This window comes from Mirounga leonina, unplaced genomic scaffold (assembly GCF_011800145.1).
Source record: "Mirounga leonina isolate KUSES-001 unplaced genomic scaffold, KU_Mleo_1.0 Mir_127, whole genome shotgun sequence".
Lineage (NCBI taxonomy): Eukaryota > Metazoa > Chordata > Mammalia > Carnivora > Phocidae > Mirounga > Mirounga leonina.
The window spans coordinates 30,032,638-30,050,572 of NW_023270316.1; the positions used below are offsets into that span (position 1 = coordinate 30,032,638).

General features: G+C 35.4%; 1 protein-coding gene across 7 annotated transcripts in view; it reads left to right on the plus strand.

Annotated features, from left to right (window-relative positions):
• Nucleotides 1–17,935, plus strand: part of MYCBP2 (MYC binding protein 2) — a 271,010-nt gene that overhangs the window by 95,491 nt on the left and 157,584 nt on the right. For 6 of the 7 annotated variants that reach the window (XM_035003215.1, XM_035003216.1, XM_035003219.1 and 3 more), the window contains 3 exons: nt 6,296–6,415; nt 7,694–7,775; nt 15,466–15,583. In XM_035003215.1, the coding sequence (XP_034859106.1) occupies nt 6,296–6,415; nt 7,694–7,775; nt 15,466–15,583 (320 nt within the window). Of the gene's footprint in view, nt 1–3,251; nt 4,795–6,295; nt 6,416–7,693; nt 7,776–15,465; nt 15,584–17,935 lie in introns of those variants that run through there. The other variant, XM_035003221.1, reaches the window with a different exon arrangement.

Genomic DNA, 17,935 nt, shown 5'->3' on the forward strand with positions numbered 1-17,935 from the left:
AGGATATACCCCACGAAATAGAATACAGTTTTAAACACATACATTCCATATGGACAAATTAACCTGTTTTGTGTCTTATTTTTCTTTTGCTGCAAAACTGTTAGACTAATTTTATTTTTAAACTTTCATATGCAATATATTATAATTTATTTACATTTGCCTCTATCAGTTTATCAGTTTGCCACTCAAAGCAAAACCACAAAACAAAACAAACAAAACCCCTTTTACTAGTCAAAGCACTGGTGGGGCACTATTTAAGATATATTCTACAGAAATAAAAATAGAGAATATTTTAAATCTAATGTGATTAGCCATAGGAAAAATTTGTGATTGCTTTATTTACTAAGTGCCCTAATACTGCTATAAATATTTAAATCTAAGGAACGATATTTGGGGTATACTATATGTAAATTATTTTATTGCCAGAATCTCTGATCTCATATTTTATACTGTGCCACTATTAGGATGGATTTTCTCAGTGTCTTTTTTTACCCCCATTTAATGGAAAGTGGAATTTTTCCAGTAATTTACCTGAGGTTAAATGTTCACATTTCATGAAACAGTTTAAAACTTTTTCAGCTCCATGTTAGTATCTGATGGCCAAACATCCTAATTTTTTGCAGAATTTGAAAATGAAATGCTAAATGAAGACTAGGGTTACAAATTTAAGACAGACTTTTCACAGCGTCTTCATTGAGTAGCTGCAAAAGTTAATCAACAGTAACTAGCCTTACTGCCATCTTATCTACCACAGGTTTATCTTATAACAAGACTGCGTTTTTGTAGCAACCTCTTTAGAAGGACTTACTTGTGGTATTACAGTATACAGCCAGTTGTGTGTGTGTGTATGTGTTTTTATCAGGTTTTATAGAGTGAAACAGTTTCATCTCTTTACCACCAAAATGAATTTAAAGTGTAAGTAAGTAATATTTTATCAAATGGTGCTCTATTTTATATAGAGTATTAACTTACCACTCACTAATTCCTGTACACCCACAAATTCTCTTTCCCTATTCCCTTTGCATTCACTGTCCCTGTCATTTAATCATCTCGCCTTGCACTGCTTTTACTCTTGCTACATATAATCACGGTCTTTTAATAAATTTTTCCTACATATGTTTTTCTCTTTTTTTCTTACCCTGGTTGTCTTCCACTGAGAAATTTACTATATTAATTGCTGTGTTCTGTCTTACATTTAATTACACTGTAGGTACAAATTGTAGGACGGTAATAGTTAAAATTGTCTCGACTATAACTTTTTTGTGGGGGTGTGTGGAGGGTAAGAACTGTGGGTTTATTGTTCACAGGAGTGGGTTCTAAGATGGAAAGTTGGAGAGCTTCTGGCTGATTGGAGAGAATTCAGAGAAAGTCATAGAATCCATCCTGTTACAGGCAAAATCTGACTAGAGGCAACCTAGACTATATAAGTCTCAGTTAATAAGTATAACATATAATCCATAAAACATATAGTAAGTTATTTTAGAAATGTAACCACAGACTGTATTTCAAACAGATAAGTGCATTAACATTTGTTTCAGCCATTCAGTGCCTTACATAGAAAAGGATTTTGATGTAGTACTCCTGGTTAGGAACATCTGAATTGCTCTGGAGACAGTCCTGAAATCTGGCTTGGAGTGACTAATGTGAAAGCCCGAAGGCTCACTGATAAACATCTGTGTGTATTTTACACCTATTTTCTGTTTAGAAATGGGTGTGGTGTAATGGAAATATTAGAGCCTTTGGAATTAGGCCTCAGTTTTAGTCCCAAATTTGTCATTTTTTAGAACTATGTGGCTGTTCATAAATTTCATAATCTCTTAGGCTTCAGTTTCCCTTTTTTTAAAAATAAGAATGATAATTCCTAACTGATTATGTTGATATGAAGATTAAAGTAAGATATATATGTATGTGTATATACATATATATTCTTTGAATTCTTTGCTTTCTCTTTTATTTTTTTATTTTTTTAAAGATTTTATTTATTTGACAGAGAGAGACACAGCGAGAGAGGGAACACAAGCAGGAGGAGTGGGAGAGGGAGAAGCAGGCTTCCGCGGAGTAGGGAGCCCGATGCGGGGCCCGATCCCAGGAACCTGGGATCATGACCTGAGCCGAAGGCAGACGCTTAATGACTGAGCCACCCAGGCGCCCCCGCTTTCTCTTTTAGAATTATCCAAAAGGCACAAAATTTGAGATTTGTTAAATATGTAATTAGTTTATTTTTACAAAAGGTTTAAGATGTCAGCCATTTGGTGTTTGTAAAATACATGAGCCTTGTTTTTTTTTTTAATTATGTTATGTTAATCACCATACATCATTAGTTTTTGATGTAGTGTTCCATGATTCATTGTTTGCGTATAACACCCAGTGCTCCATGCAGAAACGTGCCCTCTTTAATACCCATCACCAGGCTAACCCATCCCCCCAACCCCCTCCCCTCTAGAACCCTCAGTTTGTTTCTCAGAGTCCATAGTTTCTCACGGTTCATCTCCCCCTCCGATTTCCCCCCCTTCATTCTTCCCTTCCTGCTATCGTCTTTTTTTTTTTTTAACATACAATGTATTATTTGTTTCAGAGTTACAGGTCTGTGATCCAACAGTCTTACTAAATTCACAGCGCTCACCATAGCACATACCCTCCCCAATGTCTATCACCCAGCCACCCCATCCCTCCCAACCCCACCACTCCAGCAACCCTCAGTTTGTTTCCTGAGATTAAGAATTCCTCATATCAGTGAGGTCATATGATACATGTCTTTCTCTGATTGACTTATTTTGCTCAGCATAATACCCTCCAGTTCCATCCACATCGTTGATCCTTGTTTTTGATCAAACTTCAAAACTGCCCTACTACTTATTACTAGGGCTGGTTACTTAACCCTTCTAAGCCTTGGTTTTCCCAGCTGCAAAGCAGAGTAACAGTACTGGTATCATGAGATTATTGTACTGATATTTAAAAAGCAACAATAGTGAATATTGATTGAGCACTTTTTATATATTATTTCACTTAATACTCAGGACCTTGTGAAGTAATGTCCATTATTGCTATTTTATAGATGGGAAAGCAAAGGCTTAAAGAAGGTCCAGTGTCCAGTTGTCATACAGCTAGCAAATAGGAGAGCCAGAATTCCAATTCAAGTCTCTTAGTCTTCAATGCCCCAAAACACTTCTCCACTGTACTATTTAAATTTTCACAGTGTTTAGCATAAAGTAAGTGCATAGCTAATTGTATTTGATAAGTGCTTTGCTGTTTTCTTTTAGTCATTTTGCTCAACGTACTCACTGTGTTCTGTGATACGTTTTATGATATGCATGACTATAAGATTACCCAAGGAAGTGTAGATTTAAGTAAAGATCAAAATTAAAAGTTAGAGTCCTTTAGATATTGAATCTTCTTTTCTCTATGTGTGTACACAAATATGCATAAATAGTGCAGCATATATATATACAATATTTTAGGTATCTGTCAAAGCTATTATAGTTTCATTATCACATATGTATGAACATACTCATATTAGGGAAAAATGCAGATATGCTTATACCTAAATGGCCAAATATAAGAATATTCAGACCTAATTATTTTTCCTGCAAATCTGAGATTAACTTTGTTGCTGCTCATTATCACTTTACTGAATAACAAGCTTGAGCAGAATTAATCTTGCTGAATTTCACTTGCTGATTCTTGAATTGACACTGAATTTTTGGCTATGAATCAGGTACCTTTTTTTTTCTTTGATAACCTGTAAATTTCTAAACTGTTAGAAGTATACTTGATCTTTTAAACTGACATCAAATACCAGATACAGATAGATATTTTTTAAAATTCTTCCACTACTGCTGATAATGATCAAGAACTTCATCCCTGTTTTTTTTTTTTCTTTTACTTGTTATGTTTTCACTATCTATAATAATTGAGAGAGTGTTTTATATAGTTAGATACAGGTTTGTTTAGATGAACTTGAACAAAATGTTTCCAGTATTATTTTTACCTTTAAATAATAACTAATACTCTTTTAATCACTATGATTTTAATTAGTAAATTACTAGGCTTTTTTTTTTTTCTCCTTCCCTGATGCTATACCTCTATTGTGGGATTTGTATCTATATTAATCTCTGACTCATGGGAGAGGGCAAATGCTAAACTCAAAGGTAGAAACTTCTAATTAAGCATCAATACATTTATATAAAGTGGAATGATACTTGTAATATTGAATTTTGCTAAGTCTGACAAAATCATGTGAACACAGTTTGTTTTCTCTGTTAGATTAGATTTGGTTTTAATAATTAGATATTTTTACCAATTGAGATAAAGCTGTAAAATTTCTATACATCTGTCATCTTTAGTTTTTAAACAATACTTATTCCTTTTTGTATAGGCCCTCATTTATATTAACCATTCCACTGTCTTTCCAAGACAAGGAGTCTCTGAACTAAGATTGTATTTCATTTTGGATGGAGTTAAACAAAGTGTTGTTATTTTTTTTCTTTTTTAGGCCATTCATTCTTGCAGATTTAATTTGGCAAACCCACATTAGATAATTTAGCAAAAGAGGAATCCTATTCTTTATCCTATTATAGTAAAACCTCTCACTAATTCAGAATTTATTATACTTCAGATGCAGTATTTGTGATCTTTTTTGAGTAAAAAAATCAAAGTAATTTCTTCCTCTGAATTTTCAGGGTCATACTTATAAGGGGAAACCTGTCTAAAACACTAGCTTTTCAAACCAAGGGCTCAAGAAATGAAGGATTCCTTCAACGTGCCTTCAGCCTCTGGGTCCAGCAATTAATTCTTGTATGTTAAAGGACTTTTATGTTTATGGTACATTTTTATGTAATATAGGCCTATTTTGAATTATAATGTAGGTAACCACATTTTATTTATTGTAGCATTTAATCTATACTCTGTACTGCTTGTGAAGGTATTAGAACTGAATTTTTACCTAAATGTTTTATGATTAAGACTTTCTCAGTAAGTCATATGGGCCAACCCATTCTATGTTATTCCGAATTAGTGAGGTTTTACTGTCCTAGTGTTATAAAGAGTTTAAAGAATTTTGAAATAATAGAAAGTTAGTTATAAAAAGGGAACTCATAATTTAGGCCAATCTTGTCTTACCTGGATTATTACTAAAGGTTAGAAATACTATATAAAAAAAGAAAGGGTAACACTGAACATAACAGGATTTGATGTTTTTCTGTCTAGCATTCTAAAATGGGCAATAAAAATTCAGATGTAATTAAAAATGTGTGTAGATCCACATGTGTATCTGCATATTATACACACTTGTTTAGAGTTGCTATACCACATGAGAGTGGCTTAGACTAGTTGACCTTTTGAAATTCCTTCCAGATTTACATTTATTCCATGTGCAAGGAATTTGAATCTTGATGATACAGAGGTCATATGTTAGTGATGTATAGTTTTAGATTAGGAAAAATGAATTGTCTCCCTTATTTACACATTCCAAACTAAAGTTTTATATTCTGGAATGTGGATTTTATTTTATGGTCAGAATGCCAGAATATTCACAGTCAAATGTAAAAAATAGGAGTGGAGGAAAATGCCTGAAGCAAGTTCAAGGGAGGAAATTATAAAAAGAAAGGGGGAAGAAAGAAGAACTGAAACAGAAAGGTTTGGTTGAGAGTAGTGTTTGGGGGCCAGAAGAAGACCACAAAGTAGAATGGCTGAGGGGCAGGGTGGGACAGGAAAGATGAATGAGAGCCAGCCATTGGATTACAATATATTGGATAAAGCTCTTTGGTCTTTATACATTTTTTAAAGTTCAGTTGAGTGTAACAATACTGATGGACAGGGTAGCCTTTCTGAGATGTATATGGGAAATCTAAGTCATTTGCAAATCAACTAGGAATTTTTTTTTTATGTGGCTGGTACTAACACTATCACTGAGTTTAAAATAATTGTTAAATGACTTTGCATGCAGTTATTTTTATGCCAACTAAATTTTCCCGTGTAAACTAATTAGGATTTTGTTATTTGTATAATTTAATGACCCATTTACATTACATAACTGACTAGCTTAATAGTTTTTATCCATAACCAAATCTTTTCTCTGTTTTTATTGATTTAGTGATATTTGCAAACAGAAATATATAGTCTATCTTTCCAAAATTGCTTCTTTGCAGGTAGATTCTTGATCTATCACTTCTAACAGCTGCAGATTCTTCTTGCTTATTTCTCTTAACATTTTTCTCTTGTTCTTCCATAGTAAACTGATTTAAAGTTTTATTTTGAAGATGAATAATGGCTTAATCACAAATTATGACACTTACAGATGGAAGTGGAGAACGAGGAGAAAAAGATGCCAGCAAAATCACAACATATCCTCCAGGCTCTGTGCGATTTGACTGTGAGCTCCGGGCAGTACAAGTCAGCTGTGGATTTCACCATTCAGGTAGCAGCTGGAACTTTAGGGTATAACTGCATTTTTACAATTGTGCTAAATATTTGTTTAGTTTTGACAAATGTAGTCTATTTAGTATGTGTTAAAAGCTGTAGTATGGCAATTTCTCTCCAATCTGTAAAAGCTTTGTATTTGTTACAGAATCTCTTTTTCAAAACTGTGGCATGATAGAATAGGTATTTGTCTAGAAATCTGGTTTTTAATCTGTCTTCTGATAGACTTATTTTATAATTCAATTAACGAAACTCCTGAAGATGAAATAATCCCTAAAATCCCTTTGCACTCTAGGATTCTGCGATTTTTATCACCTGGTCCCATATTTTGCTACTGTTCAATGAAAAATGTGTATCAACAAATTTCTTAAAATGTAGAAAATAATTAAATTCTTAGTAAATTATTGACATTTGACCTATATAGCGTAGGTTGTACTATTCAACTGTTATAAAAATAAAAAGTTAAATTCTTTCTTTGGTACTAAATGTTTTTCCTTATTTGATAAGGCATTGACAGATATTAAGGTTCTAACATTTCACTGAAGTTGTGCATAAATTGTACAGAGCTCAAACCCATGTGCTACCTATATAATTATCCTAGATATGAGAGAACGTTATTTTCTATGGAATTTTCTACTCATTATTGATAGGGTTTTACAGTTGGCCCAAACCGGTATCTTATTAAATATTAATATTATTAAGGGGGTATTTATAAGAATTTTAATGTATTATGAACTAAAATTATATTATCTTACTAAATATAAATTGCCTGTGATTCAGTTAGCCTTTTTTTTTTTCAAGTTTTTATTTTAATCATCTGGTGCTCATATGACTGGTGTACTCCTTAATCCCCATCAACTATTTCACCCATCCTCCCACCCATCTCCCCTCTGGTAACCATCAGTTGGTTCTCTATAGTTAAGATTCTGTTTCTTGGTTTGTCTCTCTCAATCTCTTTTTTTTTCCCTTTGCTCATTTGTTTTGTTTCTTAAATTCTACAAATGAGTGAAATCATATAGTATTTGTCTTTCTCTGACTTTCTTTTACTCTCTAAGTCCATCCATGTTGTTGCAAATGGCAAGATTTCATTCTTTTTTATGGCTGAATAATATTACATTGTATATACGTATGCTACATATTCTTTATCCATTGATGTCAATTACTCATTTAATGGCTCTGTAAATTTTAAATAGTGAATATTATACTGCTTTCAGAATTTTTATGATAGAAATATAAGATGCGTATAATAAAAAAAAGCTGTGTATTTTGGTTTCAGTGGTTTTAATGGAAAATGGAGATGTCTATACATTTGGATATGGGCAGCATGGGCAACTAGGACATGGAGATGTCAATTCCAGGTACTCTGACTTGAAGATACTGTTTTGTTTTGTTTTCTTTTTTCTTTCTAAATATATATTTCTACACTTGAAATTGTATTTATACCACTGTTTTGTAAAGTGTAGCCCATAAATTATTGGTGGATCTTGATTTTGTGGTTGAGTGCTTTTGTGAGGATAGATTATTTTGTGGTTTCAGAAGAAAAGTTGATTTACGTTTTATACATTTAAAATATAAGATTAACTATGATTATCACAAAATCCTACCATATTCTTAATAATTACTATTTTTTTAAAGGCTGTTCATGGCAATAGAAAAGACAGTGAATATCCCCAAATTGCATTTTTAAAAATCAGCAATGGATTCATTCATATTCCTTGATGTTGTCTGTTTTGAAATTTTGGTCTAATATTAACATGAAATCATGGAAACATGTGAATAATTTTTAAACAAAACCTGTGATCTCTCAGAGAAAACTGTTTGACTTATCCAGAATAGTGAAGAACTAATTGTGGTGGAGGCTACCAGACATTGCCTTATACTCATTCTTCCCTACTTCATTTGGGAGTAGAGTTTTAGTTGGTGACATGACCATGCAGCTAAAGACTTCGTTTTCCTCCCTCCATTGCTGCAGAATATGGCCGTGTGAACTAAAATGCTTTGTGCTTTGGAACCATGCTCCTCTCCTTCCTTCCCAGCTTGCTGCCTGGAATCCAGGTTTGGTGGCAGGAACTGGAGAAGTTGATACAGCAATCATAAATTGGAAACCATGTATTGAGATTGGCAGAGCTACAAGATAGAAATAGTTTGAGTCCCTGACACCGTAGAACTGCCACATTGGCCCCTTACAAGTGGACGCTTAGCTGAGAGAGAAATAAACTTCTATCTTGTTTAAGTCCCTGTTAACTTTGGCTTTCCTAAAACAGCTGAATCCATTTCCTGCTTAATACAGTAGTGAGAATGCTTTTGGCCAAAAGTATAGAAAATCCATCTTTATTAGTTCAGGACTTGAAGAAGAAGTTGCTAAGACAGGACGTGATGTGCAAAGGATTCATTGGGAGAAAGCTCCTGTGGAAGTTAAAAGGGAAAAAAGCAGGAATAAGCAGGGAAAACTGTCAGACACAATGCCCAGGTCACAGGTCTGACCCCTGAGAGAGGAAGGAAGGAAGGATAGAGTAGGAAGTGTCTAGAGTGAAGTGCGGTTCTGAGAGAGTTTCAGGCAGGCAATGGGGTGTCCTCAAGCTGAGGCTGTCTTTGAAGGAGCCCCAAATTGGGCAGGATGGTCCAGCTCAGACATAGGCTGGCAGCAACCTAGGGGAAGAATGGCCACATGGATCCAAAGGAACAGCATCTAAGGCTATCAGTCAGCTATGCTCCCTAAAGTAGGTCATCAGAGATCTGAGTGATCCACATATATGGCTGCCTCACCATTGAAACCAGCCTTGTTGATCAAGTCTGGAGATAGGTACGGCAGCTTTAGGCCAGACTTGACTTACTAATTCATTTCGCCGTAAGAACCTTCTTTTGTGAATCTCTACTCTGCCTCATTCTCCCTTGTAGTCATAAGATACCTGCCAGAATCAACTGGGTGTATATGGTTTCTCTTTTACATACAGTGAATTACTCTAGTCGTTAAATAAAATCCAGGATTTTCACTTTGTTCTGAAACCACCCCGTTACTCTGGCAGGGATGCAGTTATTGCCATTTATATGGTAAAGACCAATGATTCTTAATCCTGGCTGCACATTGGAATTACCTAGGGAACCTCAGAAATCCTATGCCTGGATTCTACCTCTAGAATTTCTAAGAAGTGTATGTTGGGAGGTGGGGTTGGGGTGGAGGTGGATGGAGGCAGCAAGGGCAGTGCTGGATAGGATCAAGAGTTTTTCCTAAAAGCTGTCCAGACTCTAACGTGCATCAGGATTAAGAACCACTCACTGTCTGTCCCTTGAGGGCAGGGTCAGACCCATTTTCAGTGCACACAAAATGGGTATGAAATGGAATGTCCTTAGTTACTTTGATGAATGTTGTTGCTAATGAGAAGAGATGATTAAGGAACCATTAAGTTGAATTTCTCACTAAAAATATAGGTGTAGCATACATTTGATATTCTTGTCAAGAGATTTGTAAAGTTATCACAATCTTTTTCCTTTTATTTAAGTGTTTTATTTTAATACTAGATAGTTAACAAAAGCTATCACAATCTTAATGACAAATATTGTGCTTGGAAAGAGAACAAAAGGTCTTTGGCAGAATTAGTTTATCAAATATCACTGGATATGACATTTGGATACTGGATGTTGGACATGAGAAAATACCAACGGCTTGCAGGGTTGAGCAGTTACAGTCAGGTGTTAGAAGGCAACAGATATTTTGCTTTAGAGTGGAATGACATCAGTGATATGCAGAGACTGAGTCAGGGTTGTAATTTGTATGGGGAAGAATTTGGCAACTTTTCTGTTTTTCACTGAGGCTCATGACACAGGAGAAGAGGGTTTATCATTGTCTTCATTATCATCATCATCATCATTGTTGCTGTTATTGATTATTTTGTAGTCATGGCATAAGCTGAGAAAAGTGCATTACGGTTAGACATGATGGACCATCAATTGTGTGCAACAAGAGGGCGCTTCTTCACAAATCGTACTTTGTACTTCAGTGCCATTCCACAGGAAATAATTGGCAAATCACTATATTTCATGGTCTCTCCTGAGTGGGAGGGAAATAGTGAAAATCATGATTATAATCAAATCACAGCTCTGAGGTAACTGTGCGATATGATGAATGATCAGCATAGGCACACTCTGCTACACTACATTGAGGTGTAATGGCTGTTGAAAGAGAAGTGCTCTTGTCAGCTTTTAAAATAAAGAGGTTACCTAAAAACACTGTCTCGTAGACCTGATTGTATCAGTGAGCACCATCCCTTAATTTGCAGTGACTTGCTCAGGTGATGATATCATAACAATATGCTGAGTATTTTGAATAGCTGGAATTTTTCATCTTCACAAAAATATAATTGGTTTAAATTATTAAAAAGATTTCAGGTTTCTTAAGAAGATTAAACTCTGGTGGGGTTTGCTTTAACTGCTCAAAGTTGTTCTTTTCCCACAGGTACATTTCCATTCCTGGTTCCATTGAGTTGTAGTATGTGGTGTGGGGAGAGCAAACTGGGTAACCCAGTGAAAGAATGCTTACACACTATGCCTGGTGTGCTACATAGAAATTAGCCAAAACCGTTTCTATTGTAACCACTCTAGTTACCCTGTTTGTCTTGACCCATGGGGGACTTATAAGGCAGGACACAAGAACTATGGTACTAATTGAGAAACAAATTGGCCACGTATGTGGAGGAACAGCCCCAGGAGGAACAGAGCCCCTATCACATACATGTTAACTACCACAAAGAAGACATTTAATAGATATTTAGTTAAAGGGGATGATTGGGGCCTATTTTTAAAAGTTTGTAGTAATCAAGTGCTTTTAACTGGAATTTAATGTGTGGTTATGGAAGGTCAGTATTGAAGTGTGCATGGTGGCAAAGATTAACAAAATGTTATTGATGGTCGCCTTACTTAATGTGTTGTCCTGGCAGAATGACTGAGTTCATTCTCTGGTTTGGGTCCTGGTTCTATCACCTGGTGCCCGTGTATGACCTTGGCCAAGTTACTTTTCTTTGTCTGTTTCTTCCTCTGTTTAACTGGAGTACGTATATTTTCCTCTGAAGGTTCTTGTGAGAATTCAGGGAGATCATGCCTGTTACTTAGCACAGGGCCTAGTCCACAGTAAGTGCTCGGGGATGTTAGCTGCTGCTTTATAAAGTGATTGTCAGAAAGCTTGTGAGGGCTTCTATACATTCTTATGACATGAGTCTACTAACCCTCTTTTTGGTTTGTTTATTTTGTTCATTATGCTTCTAAATGTCTGAATTCCACTTTATGTATTTATTTTTTTACCATTTTCAGTAAACCTTAACCTGGATGTTGACAAAGAGATTATATAGTTTAGATGCTTTTATTCTCTGTTTTCCAGTAGAATTTTGATCATTCTTATAGTGTTTTTTAGTTTCTTCTTTTTCTTGCTAGACTGTCTTCATTCTGCATTAATATATTACCCAATCATAGTATCTGGAACCATTTAGAGAAGGTTGAAATCTTTGCTTCATCTCTTACCAACTATATAACTGCAATTTACTAGGCCTTACTTTAAATATCCCATAGGATTGTTAAAGAATTAATGAGTGTATGTAAAATGCCTAGTGTGCACACATGCGTGCAAACATACACATGTAGTTTTTCTTTTCCGTTCTTCTTATGTAGTCAAAATAATTTAATAAATGGGCTCACTAATATTATGGAAAGGGTTCAAAGACTGTATTAGAAGGCCTGCCACCAGCTCTTGGGAAAATGCTTGAAGCTCTTCAGATCTACCCATAGAGTTATTTTAATAATCAGTGATAGTTTATGTAAAAGTGCTTTGCATACTACAGACAAGTGAACTGTTATAAGAATGTTCCCTTTATTCTTTGCTACTGGACATTTAGAGAGCATTAGTTCACCATATAGCCCTTGGGGCAATTGTTTTTTTGGCACAACTTCCTGTAGCTCAGAGTTGAAAACCATTTACCTTTCACTACTATTCTTGGTCATATTACTCCATCCACAAGTTAAAAAACTACTGCTCTTTTGAGGCAGGGCTGTTGGGCTTGACTCCCCTTTTATTACTTACCATTCACTCAGTTACCTTTCATTCATCTAAAATTTCGTATCTGTTTCACAGTGTTTTCTGACTCAGAGTCTTGTCACACTCATGAGTGACTTTTTTCTCCTTGTCAGTGGTCCCATACAATATACTTATCTTGACACCTTCTATCTAGTAAATTTTACTTCCACATTCATGATAGTTATTCTTAGGACCCATCTTGGATCCAGCACAGCTCCAGCTCTGAATTCTTAAGTTTAAACACCTCATAATCTGATGATAATTTCTTTTTCTGTTACTTAGCTTTACTTTACTTGGCCTTTGACTTTATCAGTACTTCATTCCCCACTGCCCTTTACATTTTTACTCTCTTCTACCTTTTCTTACTTTATTTTCTCCCCAAGTTAGAGATTGTTATTTATTCTCTTCATCTATACTCTCACCAGTAACCTCAGTTTTCTTTCCCTCTTGATCTCAATGCTAGGGCATGGCACTTCAGCATGGATCAATCTATCCATGTTTTCCATGTCTAACTTAGGCTTCTGGAAAAAAGTAAATCACTGTATGTGTGCAGATTGTTACCTGACTTCCAGATTCAACCAGGGCTTCTACAATGGGCAGTCATTGTTCTGCTTTTTGGTTTTGAACTATTTGGTTTAACACCTCTTGAGAATTTGATGAAAGATGGGGTCTCTCTTCAGAACAGTAGATATAAGAATATACACATAAAGGTTGGCTTACAAATTTGGAAGGTTCACAGATCTCCTGAAGCTCACTCATAGACTTCCTAGAAGCCTTTGAATCTTAGTTAAAAACTCCTGGTCTACATATTTATTTGTTCCATTCACCACCGTCCCTTTTCTGTAATCTTCAGATCCTCTGCTTTACCCATTTCCTTCTTCTATTCCATCACAGCAAAAATAAAAACCATTAGGTGGGAAATTCTTCAGCCCACCAGCTCTACAAACCTATCTGCATCCATACTACTTCTTTTGCTCCTTCTTTATGTTACTTTGAAAGAGGGACCTGTTCTCATCCATGTTATGAAGCCTACCTACCTTTTCCTTAAGGATCTTGCCCTGTTTCTTTTCTCCTCTCTAAACTGTATCTTTAGCCTTTTTATCTCCACTCATGCTTTTAAACTTACATAAATCTCTATCATCTTAAAAGGAACAAAGCCTGATTGAGCTTCATTTTCCCTTTAGCTGTTGGTTCTCCTTTATTTTTCTTTTTTGTGTGGAGATTCTTGAAGGGGTTTTGCATAGTCTCTGACCCCACTGTTAACTCTTCATCTGCTAGTTTTGTGCCTGTTCTCCACCAAAGAGACCTTTTTCTTACTAAATCGAGTGGTCATTTGTATGTGTATATAGAGTGTTTAGCATGTACATTATTTCCCCCTTCTTGAAACCTTCTCTTCTGGTAACTGTCTCCATAACACATTTTTCCAGAGTTCATTCTTCCTCTTTGTTATGTCTGGGATTGCTGTGAGCTCTTCCTCTGTCCATACCTGAAGTGTTAGAAGAAACTCATAATAAAAATTAAGATCTCTTCTTTGCTCTAATTGTCTTCCTAGATCTCATTCATTTTCATGTCTTAAGTGAATGTTACCACCATCTACTTTGTTGCTTAAGCAAAATACCTTCCTGCCCCATATCAGTCACCTGCCAAGTCTAGTCAGTTCTGTTCCTTACAGCTATCAAATTCATTCATTTCTTTGAATTCATACTGTTTTTTGTTCAGGTCTTCATCATAACTCCCCAGATTATTGCAAGATTTTCATAACTAGGTTTCCAGGTACTATTCATTGCAGCCTGAATAACCATTAGAAAATATATTTTATGTAATTTTTAAAAAATTTAAATAATGGGGTGCCTGGATGGCTCAGTTGATCTGACTCTTGATTTCACCTCAGGTCATGATCTCAGGGTCATGAGATCAAGCCCTGCATCAGGCTCCGCACTGAGCATGGAGCCTGCTTAGGATTCTGTCTCCTTCTCCCTTTGCCCTTCCTGCCTGCTCGTGCTCTCTCTCTTTCTCTCTAAATAAAAAAATTAAATTTTAAAAAATTTAAAGTATCAGAATTGTCTCTAAAACAGAGCTCTCCTATTATGTGTCTACTATTTCTACAGTGATTATTCTAATTACAGATAATGATTATTAAAAGTGGTTAATAAATGCTTAATAAAGTCATACAAGGGTGGATACAATGGATATAAGGATGTCCTTTATTGTAATAGTTACCATTTACTCAGTGTTAAATGTGTGCTAGACATTGATCCAAGCACTTGACATATATGAACTTCTCTATTGTTCATAGGAACCCTACGGGGTAGGGTTTAATATTATCCTCTATGTTATAGAAGAGAAAACTAAAATACAAGAAGGATGAGTACCTTGCTCACAGTCTTGGTCACTGCTGTTGTGTGGTGGAGCCAAGGTTTACACCCAGGCAGTCTAGCTCTAGAGTTGGAGCATCCAGTCACTGCTCTAGTGCCTCTCGCCATACTGTATTCTGATTTCCTTAAGCACTATGTTAAAATCTAAAATCATGGCTCAGATAAAAAGCTAGAAAAAAATTATATAAAATTGATTGTTTTGTATAGCTCCTGGATTGAATTCCTGTTAAAGCAGCATATGATTTTTATTTCATCTAATAAATATTTATAGAGATCTCTAACATGCCATTGCTATAAAAGGTAAATTTTTTCCTTTTAGAACAAAGGTAGCACCAGTCTTTCAGAAAAAATAAAAATTATGTGTCCGTAAGTAGGGTAGTAAATTCAGGAAATCTTTAATAATCTCTTTAAAGTCAGTGATAATGTCTTTTTCATCTTTGTATATCTGGCACCTAGGATGAAGACAGGCATATAGTATCTCAATAAATATTTACTAAATATACCAGTAGTGCCTTTTATCTCTTCTATTCCTTATTGCAATGTTTATTTATTGCTTTTTATTTCGGTTGAGTCTTGTAAGAAATTGACTTAATTTTTTTTTTTTTAACCTAGGGGATGTCCCACTCTTGTTCAAGCTTTGCCAGGCCCTAGCACACAAGTTACTGCAGGCAGCAACCACACGGCAGTACTTTTAATGGATGGACAGGTCTTCACATTTGGAAGTTTTTCTGTAAGGAATTTTTTAAGCATTAATAGTATTGCATTGTACCATTGCCAATTTGTCTGTGTCAGCTATTTTTTCTGGTTTCAGTGAAATTCTTGTGTTATAATTATTGCATATGCATATTTCCTGTCTCCACATCCAGCACACACAAGACTTGAATGACATTACTGTGAAATAATGATCTTCTCTAGTGTAGTATTAGGATTTATTATATTTAATGGCAGTGTTAGAATTTGACATGCTTATTCCAGGTCAAAATCCTTTAAGCATTCAGTAGAGTTATTCTGTCATTTAAAAGCATATTTCCCAAGTAGCTTGCAAAGATTCATTTTTAACATACAGAACTGTTTCTAATTTAGAACTTCTTAAAAGCCTGGTTTTCTTGTAGATTTGTTTAAAATTATAGTTTCCTTTTTCCTCTCCCTCGCTCCCTGTCTCTGTCTGCTTGCCTGTTTTGTTCTCTTTCCGCCAAAGCTTGAAAAGACTGAAAATGCTCTGAGAATTTTGTATAGTTTGGGCATAGTAGAGATCAAGGAAAAGCCTCGTAAGACTGTGCTAATAAGCCTATACCGTCTCTGATGTGGGTAACTACTCAGAACTGCATAACCTAAGTCTCTGGGATGTAATTTGCAACTATTGATTTTTTTTTTAAATGTAAATGTGAACTTTCAGAAAAAATCTTTTATTTGGAAATGCTTTTAAACTACAGAAAGATCGCAAAAAGTAAGAATAGTACATAAAACACTTATATACTCTTTTTTTTAATTCTTTTTATTTTATTTTATTTTTTTATTATTATGTTAATCACCATACATTACATCATTAGTTTTTGATGTAGTGTTCCATGATTCATTGTTTGCGTATAACACCCAGTGCTCCATTCAATACGTGCCCTCCTTAATACCCATCACCAGGCCAACCCATCCCCCCACTCCCCTCCCCTCTAGAACCCTCAGTTTGTTTCTCAGAGTCCATTGTCTCTTATGGTTCCTCTCCCCCTCTGATTCCCCCGCTTCATTCTTCCCCTCCTGCTATCTTCTTCTTCTTTTTTTTTAACATATAATGTATTACTTGTTTCAGAGGTGCAGGTCTGTGATTCAACAGTCTTACACAATTCACAGTGCTCACCATAGCACATACCCTCCTCAATGTCTATCACCCAGCCACCCCATCCCTCCCACCCCCCACCTATATACTCTTGAACCAGCTTCACCTATTGGTATCATTTTGATTTGCTTTATCACTCGCACATGCGTGCTCTTGTTCTCTCTTAAGCACTGTGTGTGTGTGTGTGTGTGTGTGTGTGTAAAACATATTTTTTTCCTGAATCCTTTAAGAATAACTGCATATATTATGATCCTTTATTCCTGACTACTTCAGTTTGTGTTTTTTTTGATTGATCCAATAATTATTTTTTGGCATTTTTTGTCTCCTCCAATCTAAGATCAGGTATTGCATCTGATTGTCATGTCTCTTTAGTCTCCTTTAATCTGTACCATTTCCACACCTTTTCTTTGTCTATTATGACATTGACATTTTTGAAGAGTATGGTACTTTGTTTTTTTTTAAATAAAATGGTCCTCATTTTTGTTTCTGTGATATTTCCTCATGTTTAGATTCAGGTTGGGTATTCCAGGCCAAAATACTATGTAAGTGATGTTGTGTTCTCCTCAGGCATCACATCTGAAGGCACAAAATGCCCATCTGGAAAATGTCTGATTTTTCTAATGCATAATTAGTATTTTTTCTCTTGAAACTAATAAGCAGTTTATGGATTGACTTTTTTAATAAGACAGTTTTAAGGTACCTGCTTCTCATATAATTTCCCCCTAGATTTAGGTTCCCATTCTTGCCTAAACCAGTCTTTACTATTAATGACTGCAAAATGAAGATTTTCTAACTCCAGCACCCGCTCACATTTAACAGTTGGCCCTTTGCATTTTATTGTAAGCTGGAGCCCTTCTTTCTCATTTGGTGTGTTTGGTACAGATCCATGTATTTTTATTTTCCTCATTACTGTCCATAATTATTTGGTTGTGTAGATTGTCTCAGATTTCATGGATCAGAATCCCTTTGAGCTGGCTCCTGTGTTCTTATGACATGCCCCTTCATTTTGGGGGCACTTCCTTACTTCCTGGCATAACAAGTTGTTTCAGGCTTCTCTGTGTCAGTCCTAGAATCAGCCGTTTCTCCAAGAACATGGCTTCTTTTTAGTGGGGAATAGTTTTAGACACCAATTGAGCACTGAGTGTATTCATTGCAGTGGGGTGTCTTTTTTTTTTTTTTTTTTAAGATTTTATTTATTTATTTGAGAGAGAGAATGAGATAGAGAGAGCATGAGAGGGGGGAGGGTCAGAG